This window comes from Triturus cristatus, chromosome 3_2 (genome assembly GCF_964204655.1).
Source record: "Triturus cristatus chromosome 3_2, aTriCri1.1, whole genome shotgun sequence".
In the NCBI taxonomy this organism is placed as follows: Eukaryota; Metazoa; Chordata; class Amphibia; order Caudata; family Salamandridae; genus Triturus; species Triturus cristatus.
Genome location: NC_140584.1, coordinates 582,809,133 through 582,827,055, shown reverse-complemented (window position 1 = coordinate 582,827,055; position 17,923 = coordinate 582,809,133). Strand labels below are relative to the sequence as shown.

The window sequence follows — 17,923 nt, the reverse complement described above, 5'->3', positions numbered from 1 at the left end:
AAGATTCTAAATTTAAAAGTGAGAAACACTAAGACAAACTTTGGAATGTTGAAGCTCCAGGCTTATACCAGCCATTATAAGCTACTCCATTGTCTTCAGTGGAGCGCTCAACAGTGTTCTAATGTAGCCTTATAGCCTGCCATAGAGGGCTATACTGTCCATTAAAAGGACAGTATAGCCCTCTTTTTTGCTCACCATGCCATTCCAGTTTGAACCTAGCCATATGCAAATCAGTCTTGAATCTGTGCCTCATGGAAACAGTCCAGCCCGAACTGCCGAGCCAGGTCCTCCCTGGACTGGAAACAAGCATCCTAGGACCGGTTTCGGGGTTTCACCCCTCTTCAGCCAGGATAGCTTGATTCCAGTGGCATGGAGAGCACGCGACCCACGTCTGGGTATACCCGTCCCACTTGGGGGGACAAATGAAAAAACAGTTGATGGTCAGAATGCAGAACAATGTCATACATTCACCCCAGTACAGAGATCTGGGCCTAAATCCATCATGTTTTTGCTCACCATGCCATTCCAGTTTGAACCTAGCCATATGCAAATCAATCTTGACCCTGTGCCTCATGGGAGCAGTCCAGCCCGAACTGCCAAGCCAGGTCCTCCCTGGACTGGAAACAAGCATCCTAGGACCGGTTTCGGGGTTTCACCCCTCTTCAGCCAGGAGCATAAGAATGATGGATTGAACCCAGATCTCTCGACTGTGGGTGAATGTTTTGATTTGTTCTGCATTCCGTCCATCAATTGTGTGTCTCTTGCTTTTTCAATAAAGCAGTTTTTTTAATGCAGTTAAATTTTTATGAGGGCAGGCAGTGGTCCATGGGACCACTGCCTGCTCTTAAAATATATTTTCGCACCCATTCACAAAGAAGAAGAGGGCCCCTGGAGACCCCTTACCGTTTGCGAATGGTTTACCACCCTTTTGAAAAGGGTGGTACACTGCGAGTGTTATGCGACCGAAAATGCGGTCGCAAAATAATGGTACATGCCATTTGCACTCGCTATTAGGAAGGGACGCCCTTGGCATGCCCCGTCGAGTCGCAAACCATATTTTGTGAGTCGCTAATAGGTTAGCAACTCGCTAAATATGGTTTGTACATGGGGCTGACGTTTTTTGCGGGCAGAAACTGGCCGAATTACCGTTTGCGACTGCAAAAGACTGTTGTACATCTGCACCTTTGTCTCTGTAGGAGAAATAATACCCCTTGCCACTGTCAAAAAAACTACCCTTCACGTCTCAAATTTAAAACTGTGGTCCTGGAGACTTAGACATAAATGGGTCTGTTGCCTCTTGGTTTAAACATCTGCTCAGTGTCCACATGGACGGATTAGATTTTGTTAGAAAATATTACTTTTTTTTTTTAGCATATGCTCATAAGCTAATCTGTTTTCCCTTCAGGAAGTGTTATTACTTTCCAATTACAAGTGCATTATTTGTTCTTCCACAAACAAAAGGTGGTCCTACAGTTCCATCATATTTTCATTTTAAAGTTTTGCTTCATTTTTGTATTGGCATGGAAGTGCTTCTTCCTTCTTGATTTGAGAATCCTACCTGAAAGGACCACAATTTAAGACGGCACACGGCTATCGCCTACATATCTGACTTCTGCATACCACAACCACCTTACCTCTTTTGTGATCCTTCTGGACCTCTCTACAATATTGACACAGAAGAGTAACTTTGAGTTTGCACACTTCTCGCCACCTCTTCGAGTAGGAATGCCTCATTGCCCTGCCCCCGTTCGGCTCTACACCATCTGCTTTCAGCTTTGATTTCAGCTTTAATTAGCCACTCTATGTAAAGTACATCCAGATCATCACCTAGGTACTTGCTCCCAAAAACAAAGGAGACAATTTACCTTCCCTCATGAATTGCTCCCAAGACCTCTTTCTTTCATTCTGCCTTGGTTATCCCAATGCAACCTGCCCATTACCTTGCCAATCTCTTCAGTAGATATTTTCTCCACCTGCATCATCTGATGCCAGTTTTGTAACATCTCATGGATACTTCTGCGCGCTGATTCCACACCTGTGAGATCATTTCAGGCCCTGGACTGGATCCAGAAAAACTATTTAAAGTGTCCACTTTGCAAATATTTTATGTGGCTTTGGTGCCGTCTGGCATGATTTTCAGCTTTACAGAGCTATCCGGATGCCCAGTCGCAATTCTGGTGGGGGGCCCTCCTCTAGTTTCTTCTGGCGTACTTGGAGTCTGCCACTCCGCCCTCCATGCAAGGCTGTCCCTCTACACCTCTGCCGAAGTCCTCACTGGATGCTATTCCAACAGCACTGTCACAGGCTCCTGGTGCCAACACTGGGTTTGAATCCTTCGTGCTTTACCATCCCTTAATTGCAGCTCTTTCTTGAAGTGGTCAAACCAGTAGCTCCACTGAGGAGATGAGATGCCAGCATTTGGGTCGGATTCTGATGCAATTCGGGTGCCTCTCGTTGCTCCACATGATGAGGATAGTGACGAGGAGGTTGCTGATGATGCTCGCCACGGTCACAGTCGAAATAATGCCTTAAGCAGAGCAGATGCTCAAGTGTTACATCTGTTATCTACTGGTCCCCATGAAGGGTGACTGCCGACGGCCCACTCTATAAACCCTTTTTTACTTGCTTCTCCCAAAGAAGAAGTTCAAAATGATGACTCACACAAGTTCTGTTGATCTTGCATCACGAGGATTTCATAGTGTCCCTGGACCTACAGTAAGTATACTTTCTTGGCCTGATCCTCAATGTCCAAAGGAAATATCTTCTTTTTGTGGTGGCATTCAGTTGCTTTCAATTCACTGTCCTGCCTTTTGATCTTTCAACAGCCCCTCGAGTTTTTATGAAAGTCATTACGGTTGTCATGGCTCTTGTTCGCAGGTCTTGAGTGCACTTGCTACAGTACCTTGAAATCAGGCTGTAATAGTCGAGCTTGCCTCATCTAGTCTTGGACAATGGCACTTTTGTTAAAGGTGGGTTCTCCATCATGTCCAGATCTCACCTCCAACCTACTCCAATATTGCCGTTCCTTTGAGTGATCTTGGACAATGTCACTTTAAAGACCTTTATGCTCCTGCTTAGAGTCTGGGACATTCAGGCTTTGTTTCTGCTGTTTCACATGAAGGTTGCTCATCCAGGCTTGAAAGGTTTGAGGCTGTTGGGCCCGTTAGCCTCATGTATACTGTTAAGTGCATTTTGCTCAGTGTTGTATGTGGGCTTTTCAGTCGACTTGCATCTGCAATTATCCCAGTATTATTGATGTCTGTGGAACAAGAACTGCATCTCCACCAAAGTATTTTGGGACCTGGTGGTGTATGATGGATACCAGTCTAATTTGTGGAAAGCCAGTCTGCATTCTACCACTAGTGGCTATAGTAGCAATGGATACATCGTCCCTCGACTAGGGTGGCCACCTGGGTGAGAAGGAGATCCAGGATCTTTGGTACCCATCCAAGCAAATTTGCCACATAAACCTACAGAGCGGGGAGAGGTGTGGCACAGCGGCCAGGGCAGCTGACTCCGGAGCACGGGACTCTCGATTCGATTCCCGGCGCCAGCAGCAGCTCAGCCCAGCACCCTGTGACTCTGGGCAATTGCTCGCTTAATCTCCCCAACGGCCCCCAGCCCCTTGAGACCCTTAGGGGTGATAAGTTCACGCTTTACAAATACCAGGTTACAGAGCTGCGTGCCATTCGGTGGGCCGCCAAATGTTTCTGCCATTTACCAGGGGCAAATTATTTCAGGCGCTCACCGACAACCCCACCTCTATGTCATACTGGAGCAAGCAGGTACACGTGGGCTCACGTGCTCTGTCTTGGGGTGCTGAGGCTGTTGCACTTGCTAGTGCTCTATGGATTTCATGATGAACTGGTTATTTGATTACATGCATCCTTTCTTTCTAGAGTAGTGTCACACTTCCATATGAGGCTGTCATTTAAGTTTCCCCCTTTCTTCTCTTCACCACATCCAAGGAGGAGAGGTTCTACCTTTTGAACCCACTGAATGCCCTTAGTTTCTTTAATGGTGGAACAAAGAAATATTGCATTGATAATCAGCTGTTCATTGGTTTAATTGGTGTGAAGAACCAAAATGTGATCCAGAAGTAAACCTTGTCCTGATGAATTATCCTCTGCATCAATCTGAATTATGGCTTGGCCAAAAAGGAGCCTCTTGAGGGCCTTGGGGTGCATTCCACAAAGGCAAAGGCTCCCAACTACAGGCATTTTACCCTTTTGGTTCTGCAAGACTTCCTGGTGCAAGCCGACTCCTCAGACCCAACCCCTGATTCAGAAGGTGAGGAATCTGCTGGTAGAAGTATCCATCAGAAGAATATGTTTGGTAATGCTCTTTTTGGTGAATTCTCTACCTGTAGATTCTTTGCTGCCCACCTGCCTCCCGACTTTGTGGAGTAGACTTTTGGGATTAACGAGGTTAGAGCTGCTGACTGACAGTTATCATACCTGTCTTATCTGTCATGTTTCCACATATAAGGGCTTGGAAAAACTGACACCAGCGCGTAGGGGTAGTGCCTTTATATAGCTCCACAACAGATCTGTGATTGAGACAGAGCCCCATTTGCGCCACCTAAGGGCATGTAGACACTGTTGCAGATTTTTCCTGATCCTGTTTGGCACCGTGGGGGAAGTTGTTGTGTTTGCGGTTAGACAGAGAATTCACTAGAAAGAGCATTACTGAAATAATATGCTCATCTGTAAGACCTGCCTCTGCGCCACCTTGGCACCACTAGCTAATATCGCAAAAAAAAGAGGATTTGAAATCCTCATGTATGGCGACAACACTCAACTTATCTCTATTGCTGAGAAGTGCGATGAAATAAGGAACTATTTGGTTGAGTGCCTGTCAGAAGTAGCAGAATGGCTGCATGCTCACTGCTTGAAACTAAATGCAGACAATTCTTAAATGTTATTGTTTGGAGGTGCTGAAAAACTTTTGAATGAGCTGCGGTGGGCAGCTAGGTTGTGCCCAGCACCCACACCAGTGATAACAAATTTAGGTTTTCTTGTTGATAACACACTGTTCCCTACAAGAACAAATAACCAGGGTTCGAGGGACCTTTTTCCATCTATTACGCATTCTCCAGAAAATATTCTGATGAATCCCAGTAGCTCGGAGAAGAAATATAATGAAGCTTTAATTCTGACTATGGCAATGCATTATGTGTTGGCATTGCTGATTATTTGTCCTCAAGGCTCCAGGCTTTTCAAAGCACCCTTTCGCGCGCAGGGGTCCAGTAAGGTAACAGATGTTTGGCAAGTTCCTTGCTAGTCGTTCCAGGCACTGTGTCAGTGTAGTGGTTAAATTTTTTAATCTTAATCATAGTTTCAGGTAACTGTCTCCGAGATGTCAGAGCAAGAATAGGTCCTTTATGCTTTACGGTTCAGCTTAGTCATTTGGCTTATTGGACGATGGGGGAAGCGACCATTCAATAGATTTTATTTTCTCAGAAAATAGGTTCATAAAGTCTTCATATTTGGTTCCAGGAGTGTGTACAGTGCTGTTAGCGTACAAGAAATTTGTCTGTTTAATCACTTTGAATAGAAGTTTTTGCTGATTATTAAAAGCGGCTAGAAGCGATTTAACATGCTAGGACTTGGCTCTGGGAATATGAGCTTTATAGCTTCTGGTGGCAGCCTAAATCTAGAGTGAGGAGACTAAGGGGCTTGTCTCTATTTTTCTGGTCTTCTTGCTTCTCAACAGGCCATATTCATCTATAGGGTCTTCCATGTACGTATTGCATTAAGCAATTGTGGTATTAATATCTTGCTTAGAACCAGGAATGGGAAGGCTACACTGAACTTGTTAGCAAGACCACTAATGTAAATGTTTTTAATGTAACAAAACCATATATTTTCTTTTTTTCTATGACTTGAGGTTTTCTGGTGGACAAAGGTCAACATGAAAGGGATCTGAAAGTGGTCAGCCCAATCCACTGAGGTGTGGTCATAGGTGAAGAGTAGTGTATCCTTTGAGATTATCAGATCAAGGATGGTTTCTTTACAGAATGTGGAATATGGCAGTGTAGGAAGAGGTGGTTGTCACTGCAAAACTATTAAAAAACAATAGCAGGTTTCTCATTGGCATTACCCCAGTGAAGATGCTGGCCCCAGAAATTATCCATTGGGTTCTGATAAATTCCATACATTCTTCGATGAACTATTTACGCTAGGCGGATAAAAGATTTCATTTAGTCGGAGCATAGAGGCCTTGTGAGCAGAAGTTGTAATTGCTAGGCATTGGAAGAGATGGTTGTGAACAGTAGGACATTTTCTACAGCCTGTCAAAGTCCTATGGAGACAGCTACTCACCACCATGCCCGCCTTCACTGTCACATATTAGAATGTAGTATGTGGAGAAAGAAGGAGCTCTAAAACATTGAGGGTTTGTTTCACCAGATTTTCATAAAAATTGGGATACATTTAGTCACAGTTTACAGTAGTATGAGATCTCCAAGCAGTGAACATTAAACATGACCATTGAGCCACTCCCCCTGATAAGTGTCATTTTCTTATCTGGTTGAGTTAGAGCGGATAAGAGAATTGTGCAGGGAGACAGGGGGAGGAGGCCTGGACCAGCCTTCTAGACTGGGGGTGGGGCTTAGAGTACTAGTTTCAAATATTAGCTGCAGAGAACCTGGAGGTTCAGAAGGTAAGTAGGGTTTACTTTCAAGTATTATTTGTAGAGAACCAGAAGGTGTCAAAGGGAAGGGAGGTTTAGACTGGGGCTCAGAGGGAGGTCTGGCAAAGGAAGTAGGTGGTAGGAATTTAGGGTGTAGGAAGAGAGAGACAGGAAACGGCGGAGGTGAAGGGGAGCTGTAGAAAGCAGTTACTGAATGTGAGAAAAAGAAAAGAGAATTAGAAGCTACAAGACTAGGATGGGTGTTAGACTGGGCTGAATAATGAGAGGAAGGGGGAGGATGTTTGAGTGGGAGCAAGGAGAGTGAGAGCAGTGAGACGAGGTATGAGAGGGAAGTAGACTGCTATGGATGGGATATTCAAAAACCTGTATAAAGGTGGATTACACACCAGTTTTCAGGTTAATGTAGGATTGACGGTTAGGAGGTAAACCCTGTAGAAGTAGGGCGGTAAATGGAGAAATTTTCATGGTTGGAAGAAGTTGGTTCAGGATTGGTGGGAAACTGGTTCCAGAAGGGCAAAGTCCTGACCAATGAGAAGGGTTGTGCACCAGTAGTGATATTTTCGTAATTGGAGTAATTAGGTGCAGGAAAAGACAGAGGGGCAGCAGAGAATGGGTTAAGAGATTGAAATAGGCAATTGACTAAGGCCAGATTCACATCATTCCATTGAGACCCTGAGCTTGGCATTGTTAAAAATTAAGATACGGTTGTTGCCATTTAAGTGAGAGGAGGAGGAGACCATTGACCTCGATCATATGGTATGTTGGTCATCGAGATAAATGTTTATGCCCATTTGTGAAGTGTTTACCTTTATGTCAGTGTTGAGAGTAAAAGGTAGTAGGCCAGTTTTAGGGGTCGTTTTTTAGGTGCAGTGATAATGGTCAGAGATTAGTGTTTCTGTAGATTCTCTCTAAATATTGTGTTTGAAGTTTTTAGTGGCATATTTGAGTAGATTCAAAGAATAGCTGATTTTTAAATGAGTTTATTGCTGATTTTTTTTAAATAAATGTTTTTTATTAATTTTCGCATTAATAGAGGTCACATACATTTTCCAGTCAACAGTTTGGCAAATTACATAGTATACTAAAGCCATTAGGGAAGATACATCAGTTACAATCATGGTATGGCCATGTGTCGCTCTCCAGTGCGCTGTAGTTCCATTTCCACTGATGGGAAAACACATAAGTCACCTCGGTAGGCATTCCACTTGCCCCATTTCTTGTCCCGTTTCTTGGGGCACCCTCTTGCTTTAAAAATCTCCTTTTCTGCTATCATGCATACTCTCTTACCCACAGTCGGTGTGAAGGTCTGTCCGCCACCCCTTGCAATCTCACGTTTGACTAAGGTGTATCCCAATGTGGTCAGTTGTTGTTCTACCTCTGTTAGGTCAGTCTAATCCTACATGTTAAGTAGCCCCAATCTTGGCGTTAGAGTGAGCTCCTTTCCCAGGGCATCCTGAATGTGACCCGTGGCCTCCTCCCATAGCGGTCTCACCCCCGGACAGTCCCAAATCATATGATAAAAAGTTTCATCTTGTTGGCATCCCCGAAAGCAGTGCGCACTCGTCCTTGAGCCTATACTTGCTAGGGTTAGTCCAGTCAGATAAGATCTATGCAAGATTTTGAGTTGGATGAGTCGAAAACAAAGGGTGATGGCGGCTTCCCGAGGGGACATTAGTGCCGCCTGCCAGTCATCGTCGTCAATGGCCCAAGGGCCACCTGCCACTTCTCTCGAAGTTTGTGGAACGTGTCGGGTAGGTTGTTACATAGTTTTTTGTACGTTAATGATATGGCTTTGGTGAGCAAGGGTCCGTCCAGTAGCCTGTCTTCCAGGGGGGATGAGTCTGGTATGTCCGTCATGTCAGGACAAGCAGTGGTGAGGGCATGTCGGATAAGTAGATAGCTAAATACATCTCAGTAGGCCATATCATATTTCTCTCTCAATTCTCCAAACTTAATGAGTGTGCCCTTCTTCACCAAGTCTCCTATCGTGGAAATCCCGATGATATCCCATTTGTCAAACCCGGGTTGGTGACACAGAAGTCCCAGTGTTTGGGTAAACCACAATGGTGTGGCTCTGTGAGGACATTTAACCAGCCGAGATGGGAGTTTGCCTGGTGCCATATTGCCACTGAATGGGCTATGGGGCCGAAATACTATCCTTTCCGAGCCTTCGAGTACAGTGCTCCCAAGTATCCCGCGCTCCCCATTTGGTACTTGTCCAACTAGTAGGCTGGGTCAACAGGGGAGTGATAGATCCAATGATTCACTACCATTAGCTTTAATGCCCAATAGTATAGTCTAATGTCTGGGAGGGCAATGCCTCAGTCGTGCCACCCCTTGTTTAACTTGTTCATAATTATGCAAGGGGATCCACCATCCCATAGTAGCGTCCGGACTTCACTCTCCACCCCTGAGAAGTATGCGTCTGGGACCCTGTGAGGACAGTTCTGAAGGATATAGAGGAATCGTGGAAGGGCCAGCATCTTAAAGAGAGCCGCTCGACCCACTAAAGAGAGGGGCAGGGATCGCCAGTGCTTAACATCCGTATGTAACCGGGCAAGAGGAGCGGCGAGATTACGATCATAAAAGAGATGGGAGTCCGGGGTTATGAAAATTCCCAAGTATCGAAAACCCTCTGTGATTACCTCTACTCTGCATCCCGGGGGGACCTGGGGAACCTGGCCCTTGAGGACAAATAGTATTGACTTGCTCCAGTTTATAGCATAACCTGAGTATTTCCAAATGTTCATGAATATATTTAATACCCCATGTATAGACCTATATGGGGAGGCGAGATACAGCAATATATCATTGGCATATAACGATCTTCGGTCATCATGCCCTTCCACCCACTTCAACCCTCTTACCACAATGTCACGCCTGACCCAGGAGGCCAGCGGTTCCAGCATTTAGGAGAAAATTAGGGGGCTAGAGGAAAGCCCTGTCTAGTGCCCATTTTTAATGAGATTATTTGAGACGTTTATTTATTTACTCTAACTTGCCCCTGAATATCCGTATATAGCAGCCTCACCCCGCCCATGAATTTCGGACCAAAGCCCATACGTCTCAAAACTTCGAATAAGTATTGCCATTTGATAGAATCAAACGCCATTGAGGCATCAAGAGATTGTACCACTGCGTTTCCCTCTATAAACTCTGCACGTGAGCATGTTGTGAAGACGTCCGATATTAAGCACCGTATTTCTCCCTGGCATAATGCCAGATCAGTCCGGGTGGACTAGTGATGAAATAACCGTGACCAAGCGTAAGGCTAGCATTTTCGCAAGGATTTTCGCTTCCGCGTTGATCAAAGAAATTGGCCGGTAGGAGCCGAAGTCGTCGGCGAGTTTCCCCGGCTTTCGAATCACGATGATAGATGCTAGTCGCTGATCCTCCAGCAGGATCTCGGTCTCGTAGCTCTCGTCATACATGGCCCGCAAATGAGGCACCGCCTAGGTGGCAACCTTTTTCAGGAATTCTATGGGGATCCCAATAGGCCCCATTGCCTTCCCTGATTGGATTTTACTCATAGCCTGTTGGATTTCGTCGTCTATCAAGTACTCGTCTAAAGCGTCTGCCACTATCGGAGAGTGTCGGCAGGTCACGATCTGCGAGGAGTTGGCGGGAGTCCTCCGCCGTGTATGTGGTGGATGGGGTGTAAATTTGTTCCAGGTGGTCCGCGAATGCATCCGCTGTGTCTTTTGGGTGTGTGATCTGCAACCCATCTCTAAGAGTCAACCTAAGGGCACCTATCTCTCACCCTGTTCCCTCCTCTCCAACCATGCTAGTAATTTTACCGCCCTCTCTCCCAGTTCATACAACCTATTTAGTGCGGAGGAGTTTGGCCTTCATCTGTTCTCTAACCAGGATCTTATATTCCTTTTGTTTAAGAATCTGGCGATGCATGACCTCTTCCGAGGGGGTATTGATACTTTCGTCTTCTACCTGCTGGAGTTCACCTTCTAGGTGGACTAGTTGTTGCTGTCTTTTTTTGCATACCCTACCTTAAGGGCCAGGGATTGACCCTTCAGTACCGCCTTAAAGGCTTCCCATACTATCTGTGCCGAGTTTACTGACCCCACATTTTCTTTGAAGTAGTTGACGGTCTGTGTGAGTAGTTCCTCTTTGATAGCAGGGATTGTTAGCAACCAAGGGCTGAGAGTTATTGTGGCCCGCGGCTGGCAGCCATAATTTGTAAGTTCAACCCTCACTGGGGAGTGATCTGAGATACTTCTTTGTAGGGTATGGGGATAGGGGAAGTGACCGATGGATGCCGAGTGTGTTAGGAAATAGTCACTGCGGGATGAACTCTTGTGAGCATTGGAGTAGTGGGTATATTGAATTCCATCTGGCTGTAATGTACGCCACACATCAGTGAGACCCTTGGCTGTGGAAAACTCCTCCCTATATGTATGGGGGTCATGACAGTGGCCGTTGTGGATATCTATCCCTCCGATCGTCCATAGTCATATTAAAGATCCCCTCCCAGTATTAGGGTGCACATGGGAAGGTCAGCTAATATCTTCCCCAAGTCTACCAGCGACTCCTTACCCAGTGCCGGTGGGAGGTACACCGAAACCACATTGAGCGCCCTCCCCTCCCATTGCGCCTCCAGTACTGCAAATCTACCTCGTGGGTCCGCCAATGTGCACGTCGATGTGAGTTCCAGGTTCTTTTTGACCAGGATACCCGTCCCATGGGATCCAGACGTATATTCAGCTTGTATCAGCAGTTTATATCCCCACCGTGTAAGGGCTTTGCATTTATTTCCCACCATGTGCATCTCTCGTAATAACACCAAATCAGGGGCCTGTCGTTTTAAGTATTGCTGCACTATGCCCCATTTAATTTTGTCGCCCATTCCATTTACACTCCAAGTAAGCACAGAGAATGACGTTTCCCGTGATGTGGCCCATCATGCGTATACTTGCCAGAACAGAGGCATGCATATACAACAACACCGCCTGTGTCCATCTTCCCTTTAAGGTAACGTCGATGGTGGAAATTAGGCATGTCATTATTTGACCTGTGACTTGTATACTCAAACAATCTTAAATCCCCCAATCCACCTCCCCAAACTCCCATCCCTCCCTCCTCCCTGCCCCCCTGCCAGTGGATTTAGAACTACCCACACCCCTACTAGACAGAGTACCTCTTTCCTCCCCCCCCCCAGAATACTCGTAGGTGCTGGCTGGCAGCCCTCCCTTCCTCGCCTTAGGCGAAATCTACATTGCTACTCAAAATAATATCTGAGGCATGTTCTCCGGCCTCACCCAGGTCCCCGCTCATCTCCGCGGTGCACTGCTATACATATGCATACAGTTCAAGTCTTTCTCCCCGCCTGCATTTGCCGCTTGGTCAAGAGAAACTTTCAGAATTCACCCCTACTGCCCCATCCCCTACAGGTCACTTATCTGCGATCAGTACATGTCTGTCCCAATCCACTGCGCATCATCGCTCTCGTTTCTACCAGGGATGGGCCTTCTCCCAGCTCCGTCCCCTGATTGGAGTTGTTCGATAGTAGTCCACCATTTTGTACCCTGTGCGGGTCGCCAACTCTGCGCCAACCTTCCAACCAGTCCCAGGCGTCTTCCGGTGAGGAGAAGAACCACATCTTACCCTCAGATTCTACCCGTAACTTCGCCGGAAACAGCATGGCATATTTTACTTCATGATCTCGGAGCTCCTTTTTCACTGTCAGAAAGCTACGTCATTGGGCCTGGACCTTGGCTGTGAAGTCAGGGAAGAACGTGACCACACTATTGTCTAGTTTGAGCGGAGGATTAGCTTGTGCCGTATGTAATATTGTGTCTCGGTCTCTATAGTTGAAAACGAGGGTGATGAGCGGACATGGGGGGGGGGGGTGCCCCCCTGGGACCTGGTGGGCTTTCTCAATGGAAAAGTAGCTCAAAAGCCTTTTTGGCTGTAAGTGTTTCAGGATCAGATCTTTCAAATATAGGTCCGCCGCAGGCCCCTCTGCGCGTTCCAGCACACCTAGAATGCGTATGTTGTTCCTATGTGCCCTTCCTTCATATTCATCCAGTTGTTTTGCCATCTTTGCTTGTTGGTCATGAAATTTGCTTACTTGTTTCAGGAGTTGGGCTGTATCAGTCTATAGTGCAGCCATCTTGTCCCCCAGGTCCTTGACTTTCGTATCCATGTTGCGGAAATCTGCGCGGAGTAGGGACACTTCCACATTTACAGAGTCAATGTGGGCTTCCAGGGAGGTACGTGCCCCCGTGATGGCTTCCATTATATCGTGTAGCGTGAGATCTTGTTGCGATTGGGGGCTGCTCCTTTTGTCCGGCGCTTCCATCGGTACTCTGTCCTGCTTGTCCCCTGCTTTATTCCAAGCAAATTTGGCCAGCTTATTGTGGGCCAACGCTTTGGGTCCTTTGCCGCTTGCCATGATTAGGCTGCGGTACAGCGAATGCAGGCTACTTGCTGAGATCTGCCCCTGTAATCTCTGCCTCCTGCCCAGTGAAAAGGACAATCCCACTGGCAGTCTGTCTGGTTTCCCAGGGACTACTCTCTAGCGTTTTTTAGGTCTCGCCTGAGACAGCGCTGTAGCGCTGCTCTCGCGAGAGCTTTTGTAAATGGGGGATCTGGAAGTGCAAACGAGTGCTTTCAGGCCTCCAAATACAGTGCATGTGCGCCGGCCGGGCGCGCGCACCATTTGGAGGCCTGAAAGCACTCGTTTGCTTTCACTTTCGCAGGCCGCACGGCAGTAAAGATCGGCAGTAAAGATTGCAATCTCTTTATTCCCAGCATCAGCAAATGAACAAACCGCGTGAGGCCAAAGGTCTTATTTTTTTCAAAACAAACCAGGTCACTGCTACAACAAGCATTTACAATGCAATAGGTCTCGCATTTACGCGAGTTTGAGCTATTCACATTGCAAATAACAATGCCTTTTATTTGTGTTTTCATTTTTCAAACATAAATAAAAGGCATCGTCATTTACAATGCCAATAGCTTAAACTCGCGTAAATGCGAGACCTATTGCATTGCAAATGCTTGTTCTATTTTTATGTTTTGTCTTTTATTTCCACCTTTGACCTCCCGCCCTCTTTTGCGTGGTGGGCTCGCGGGGTCTAGGGTCACGCCAATGTCCAGTTAAGTCCAAGTTGACCCCTCTGGTGATTAGTCGGGCTCTTGTGTTATAGGTGGGGGCCTGAAACTCCCAGTCTCCCCTCTCACCTCCTTAGTATGATTCTATCTCCAGCAGAAAGTTTATCGATAGGGCATCACTTCGTTCGGGAGCACCCGGTCTTCACCCGGCCCCCCCTCATCGTATCCTGTGGGATAGTAGCCCCGCAATGGCCACCATCGCGTCACCTCACTCGCGCTTGTAGAAGCAGTCTCGGAGGAAAGGGGCGTCCGCTGGGGCTCCTCATCAATTGCCCAGCCAGTGTCTCTCGCTTTCAGGCTTGCAGCGGATTTGCCATCAGGCGCTTTAGGATCAAGGCGGGGGGTGGGGGCACTCATGAGGCCTGCGCTACCTTTCGCTGGCCTCACGGGCAGAGGTTGCTTCAGTAGGCCCTGCAGGCCGCTCCCGCTGGGGCCTCGATTTCAACCCACCTCTGCGTCTCTTCAGCTGCTCCGCCTCTACCCACTCACCGCATTGCCTGCCCTGAGCTCACATGCCGCTGTCTGGTCATTCACCGCCTCGCTTGCGCCTCGATTACCACTCAGGAGTTGCGGGGAAACAGTGTTGGTCACAAGGGCTCCGGAGCTGCCTGTACGTTGTACAATGCCACCACCATCTTCACTGCCGGTTCGCCGCGGCCGCTCGTCACTCCTGCATTTCTGCACACCGCGGAGTTTTGCCGCTCAGCTTTTCATGTCCGATGGATGCAGGGACCTGTACACCCCGTGTACGCAGGGTCAGTACACAATATTTAATCAGGATATGTGCCAGATTAGTGGCGAGAGCTTGGGAGCCTCGATATTGAGCCGCCATTCTACTCGGCTGCTAGCCACGCCCCCCCCCCCCCCCCCAGTTTATTGCTGATTTAATTAGATATTTTGAGAGTGAGGGACAATCGGAGTGGATCATCTTCAAGAGCTTTAGAATTGACTCACAAGCATGATCTAAAGTGGGCACTCCTGTATTGAACTTATCTCAGTGTATCTTCAGACATTTATCCTAACCGCTTCTATTCTTCCATCTCAAAATATGTAAGTGAAATGTCTTTACTTCTTTATTCCATAGTTGGTTCCAGTCCCTAAGTTGTCTTTCATTCAGTCATTTGTCTCCAGTAACAGTTATTTTATGTTTATTAAGTCAGGTGGTGTGTGTCGGATTGTAGCCCTATCTGCGTGTCTGCTAGGTCAGGTGTGCCTTCTTCAGGGAAAAACAAGGGTAAGATTCAGCATTAAATATGCTTACAGATTTGGAGCCTGTCCGATTCGGCATGAAGATTGTTGGATCCAAGGGTCTCCTAGAGTGGTCTAAAATCACTCTGATGCAATGCAGTCTCTGCGTGTTATCTCTTCTAGCGATGACCGCAGTGGATTTGCAAACTCCTCCAGAGGTTGCTCTGCACGGTTCAAACATCCCACCTGTTCACGCTTTCACCTCTGTGGTAGGCCCTCACACCTGAAGTAAGTCCGCAACCTTCACTTCCTCGATCTGTGACCACTGACACTCGTCAGGAGGTCCTACGGAGATACTCTGGTGCGCATACAAGTTGTTTCCACCATCAGTCCCACACAGCTCTAGACACCACAGGGTCCTATATAAATGAATGCAGCTTTCAAACTTCACTCCAAAACGATGAGGAGGTATTTTTTCCACTGTTTATTTGGGGGTTTTTTGTCGTTCACGGATATTTTTGAGTATGCGAAGATGTTGGGGATATTGTGTAGACTGCCGCCCCTAGATGCGGAGCCCCAAAATCACTCCATTCCTTCTTGCCTATGTAGAAGGATGCTGTAGTATTGTTACACGTTTCACACTATTTATGTACAGTTGCGGCCTAGTATACATATTTAGTGTGGTATTGGACAGGAAAGATCCTTCAAGTAATGGGACTTGTTCATAAGCTACGTCTGTCCTTCTTTGATGGCCATATCCACCCTTTTTGTACGTGCCCTTAGTCGTGTGCGCCGGTCAAGTAATACCTATGTATATTCAGATCTCAACTGCTCGTCCTCCACCTCTCATTAACGCTCCTAATCCCAATACCTTTAACTGAATAATTGCAATCCTCTGTAATTTATTTGCGTTCATTGCTTCTGTAAAAGTTCTGTTGTGTGCTCGCCTCGGAATACGCTGGAAATTGATCTCAGCCTCTTGAAAGTGATGCCATACCAGTGTCAGGTTATGTTCTATATATCCTTGGAATATGGGGGGCAACACTTGTGGCAGGTACCAACAGCTGTTTAGTAACGTGGTGCTTGTAGTGACACGAAGAAATATATCTCAGCTGTGGGGGTTACCCCATTTGCCCTCGCTCAGGAAGTGGGAGAAAGATTTGGAGTGGTGCACAGAAAAAAAAATGTACACTAGTGTTGCGGCTGCACCCACAAGTTCGAAACTGTTTGGGGCCCCTGGAAAAGCTATGGTGGGTATGGCTAAATGCAATCTGCATGACCAGTCGCTACTCATGGTAGGGATTCAGGATGATAGGGCCTAGGAACGCTATATATTAAACAAACTGTTCTGCTGCATTTATTGCATAAATATACTCGAATGAGAGAAAATGTAAAGAGTTGTATGTCTTGGATGATCAGTTTACGTCTGGTTTGACATGTACCCCAAAAAACATAATAAAAAAGAGTTTTAAAAAAAAATAGATTGTGCTCTGTTAAGCCAAAATAAAATAACACTCAAAATAGAGGTGAAACCTCCTCCACTAGTTAGCAGCGAAAAAGCGTTCACACCGCAATTAAGGAGTCTGCTTACTTCTGGGTCACTGTCACTGCCCTATGCTTGCTCCATGGCGGAGGAATGCGGATTAGCGTGTATGCTTAACACAAAGTAAAGATTTGCTAGACTGTGCGAAAACTCATGTTTAAAAATATGGTAACCTAGGGAGCAAGTTGAAAGGCCGAGGCCTGCCTAAAACGTGCAATGAGACCATTAAACACTGACTGTGTGCTTCACACATTCTGAAAAACTCTAACAGAGATTGTAGCGCCCAGTTCTGTCTGAGCTGCTTCCTACACCCCGGACACACACTGCTTTCTTTCTTCTCATTATTGTGTTTTCCGTTCGCAGCTCCAGCGCCTCGCCGAGATTCGACAACAGAAGCAGAAGCTGGAGAAGGAAGGGAAGTACACCTCCTCTTACACCAATGCTGAAAACAGATCGACCGTCGGGCCCTAGCCATGGCGAAGGCGCCACATGAACATTCAGGCGCGCGCCGCCCTAGTGACGCAGCTCTGGGCTCCTCGTTGTGTTATAACTCCTGGTCTTGTCCGGCTCCAGCACCCCCCAGCTGCCAATAAAGCGTACCTGTGCAAAGTGCTGTGGACTAGACTTTATTGGGGTGGGGGCGGACAGGGGGAGTGGGGGCAGTGTCTTGGAGGGCCAGTGAGGGAGGTAAGCATGCCAACATTTAGGAACTTCTAAGCGGGACATTTGGAGGATAAAAATATTGAGATTTAAGTAACTCCATAAACTTGCATGGGAGTGGAGGATATTTTAGAAGGGAGAAAACTAGAATGGCAGGATTTGTCCCAAACTGGAGAAATTAGATTAATGGGTGGTTAGATAGGTTTCGTTTTCAATGACATCAAGTTATTAGTCCTCGTTACTATGCCTTCATTACTAAATTTATTGAGTCACAATGTCCCTTCGCACTTCTAGAACTACTGTTAAGCTGGAAATCTTTAAGAAGCGGTTGTTAGTGACCTCGTAAGCATTTGCTTTTCATGTGATAAGAAGGAATCGGATCACTTCATGGTTCGAGTACTTGGATGACTTGTCTGGCTAATAATATGGTGTTGCTTTTATGGTATGTGTTGTAATGAAACGAGGATCCAATTCCAGATAAACTTAAGGTAGTATTTATTCAAGTAGATGGTTCCAGATAAAAGGTACAGAGAGCACCACTGCAAAGACCACAACACCAGGATCAGGTAAGCGAAGCAGTCTTTATTAGAAGTAAAGCCCTGACACCAATGGGTGTCTCATCAGAACAGCAGTCCTCCTCCAACCGCCCAAGGTTCTATAATAGAACTGGGGAACGTCATAGTACAGTGGGCGAAGGTGCGCGGCAAGGGGACAGCGCGAGGCAGGACGCGAGACCTAGAACAATAG

General features: G+C 46.7%; 1 protein-coding gene across 1 annotated transcript in view; it reads left to right on the top strand.

The window, feature by feature from the left end:
* Window positions 1-17,125, top strand: part of NDUFS5 (NADH:ubiquinone oxidoreductase subunit S5) — a 102,619-nt gene extending 85,494 nt beyond the window's left edge. Inside the window, exon 3 of the mRNA XM_085648364.1 lies at window positions 16,880-17,125. Coding sequence (XP_085504490.1) covers window positions 16,880-16,987 — 108 coding nt within the window. The 3' untranslated portion in view covers window positions 16,988-17,125. The remainder of the gene's footprint in view (window positions 1-16,879) is intronic.
* The last annotated feature ends 798 nt before the right edge of the window (window positions 17,126-17,923 follow it).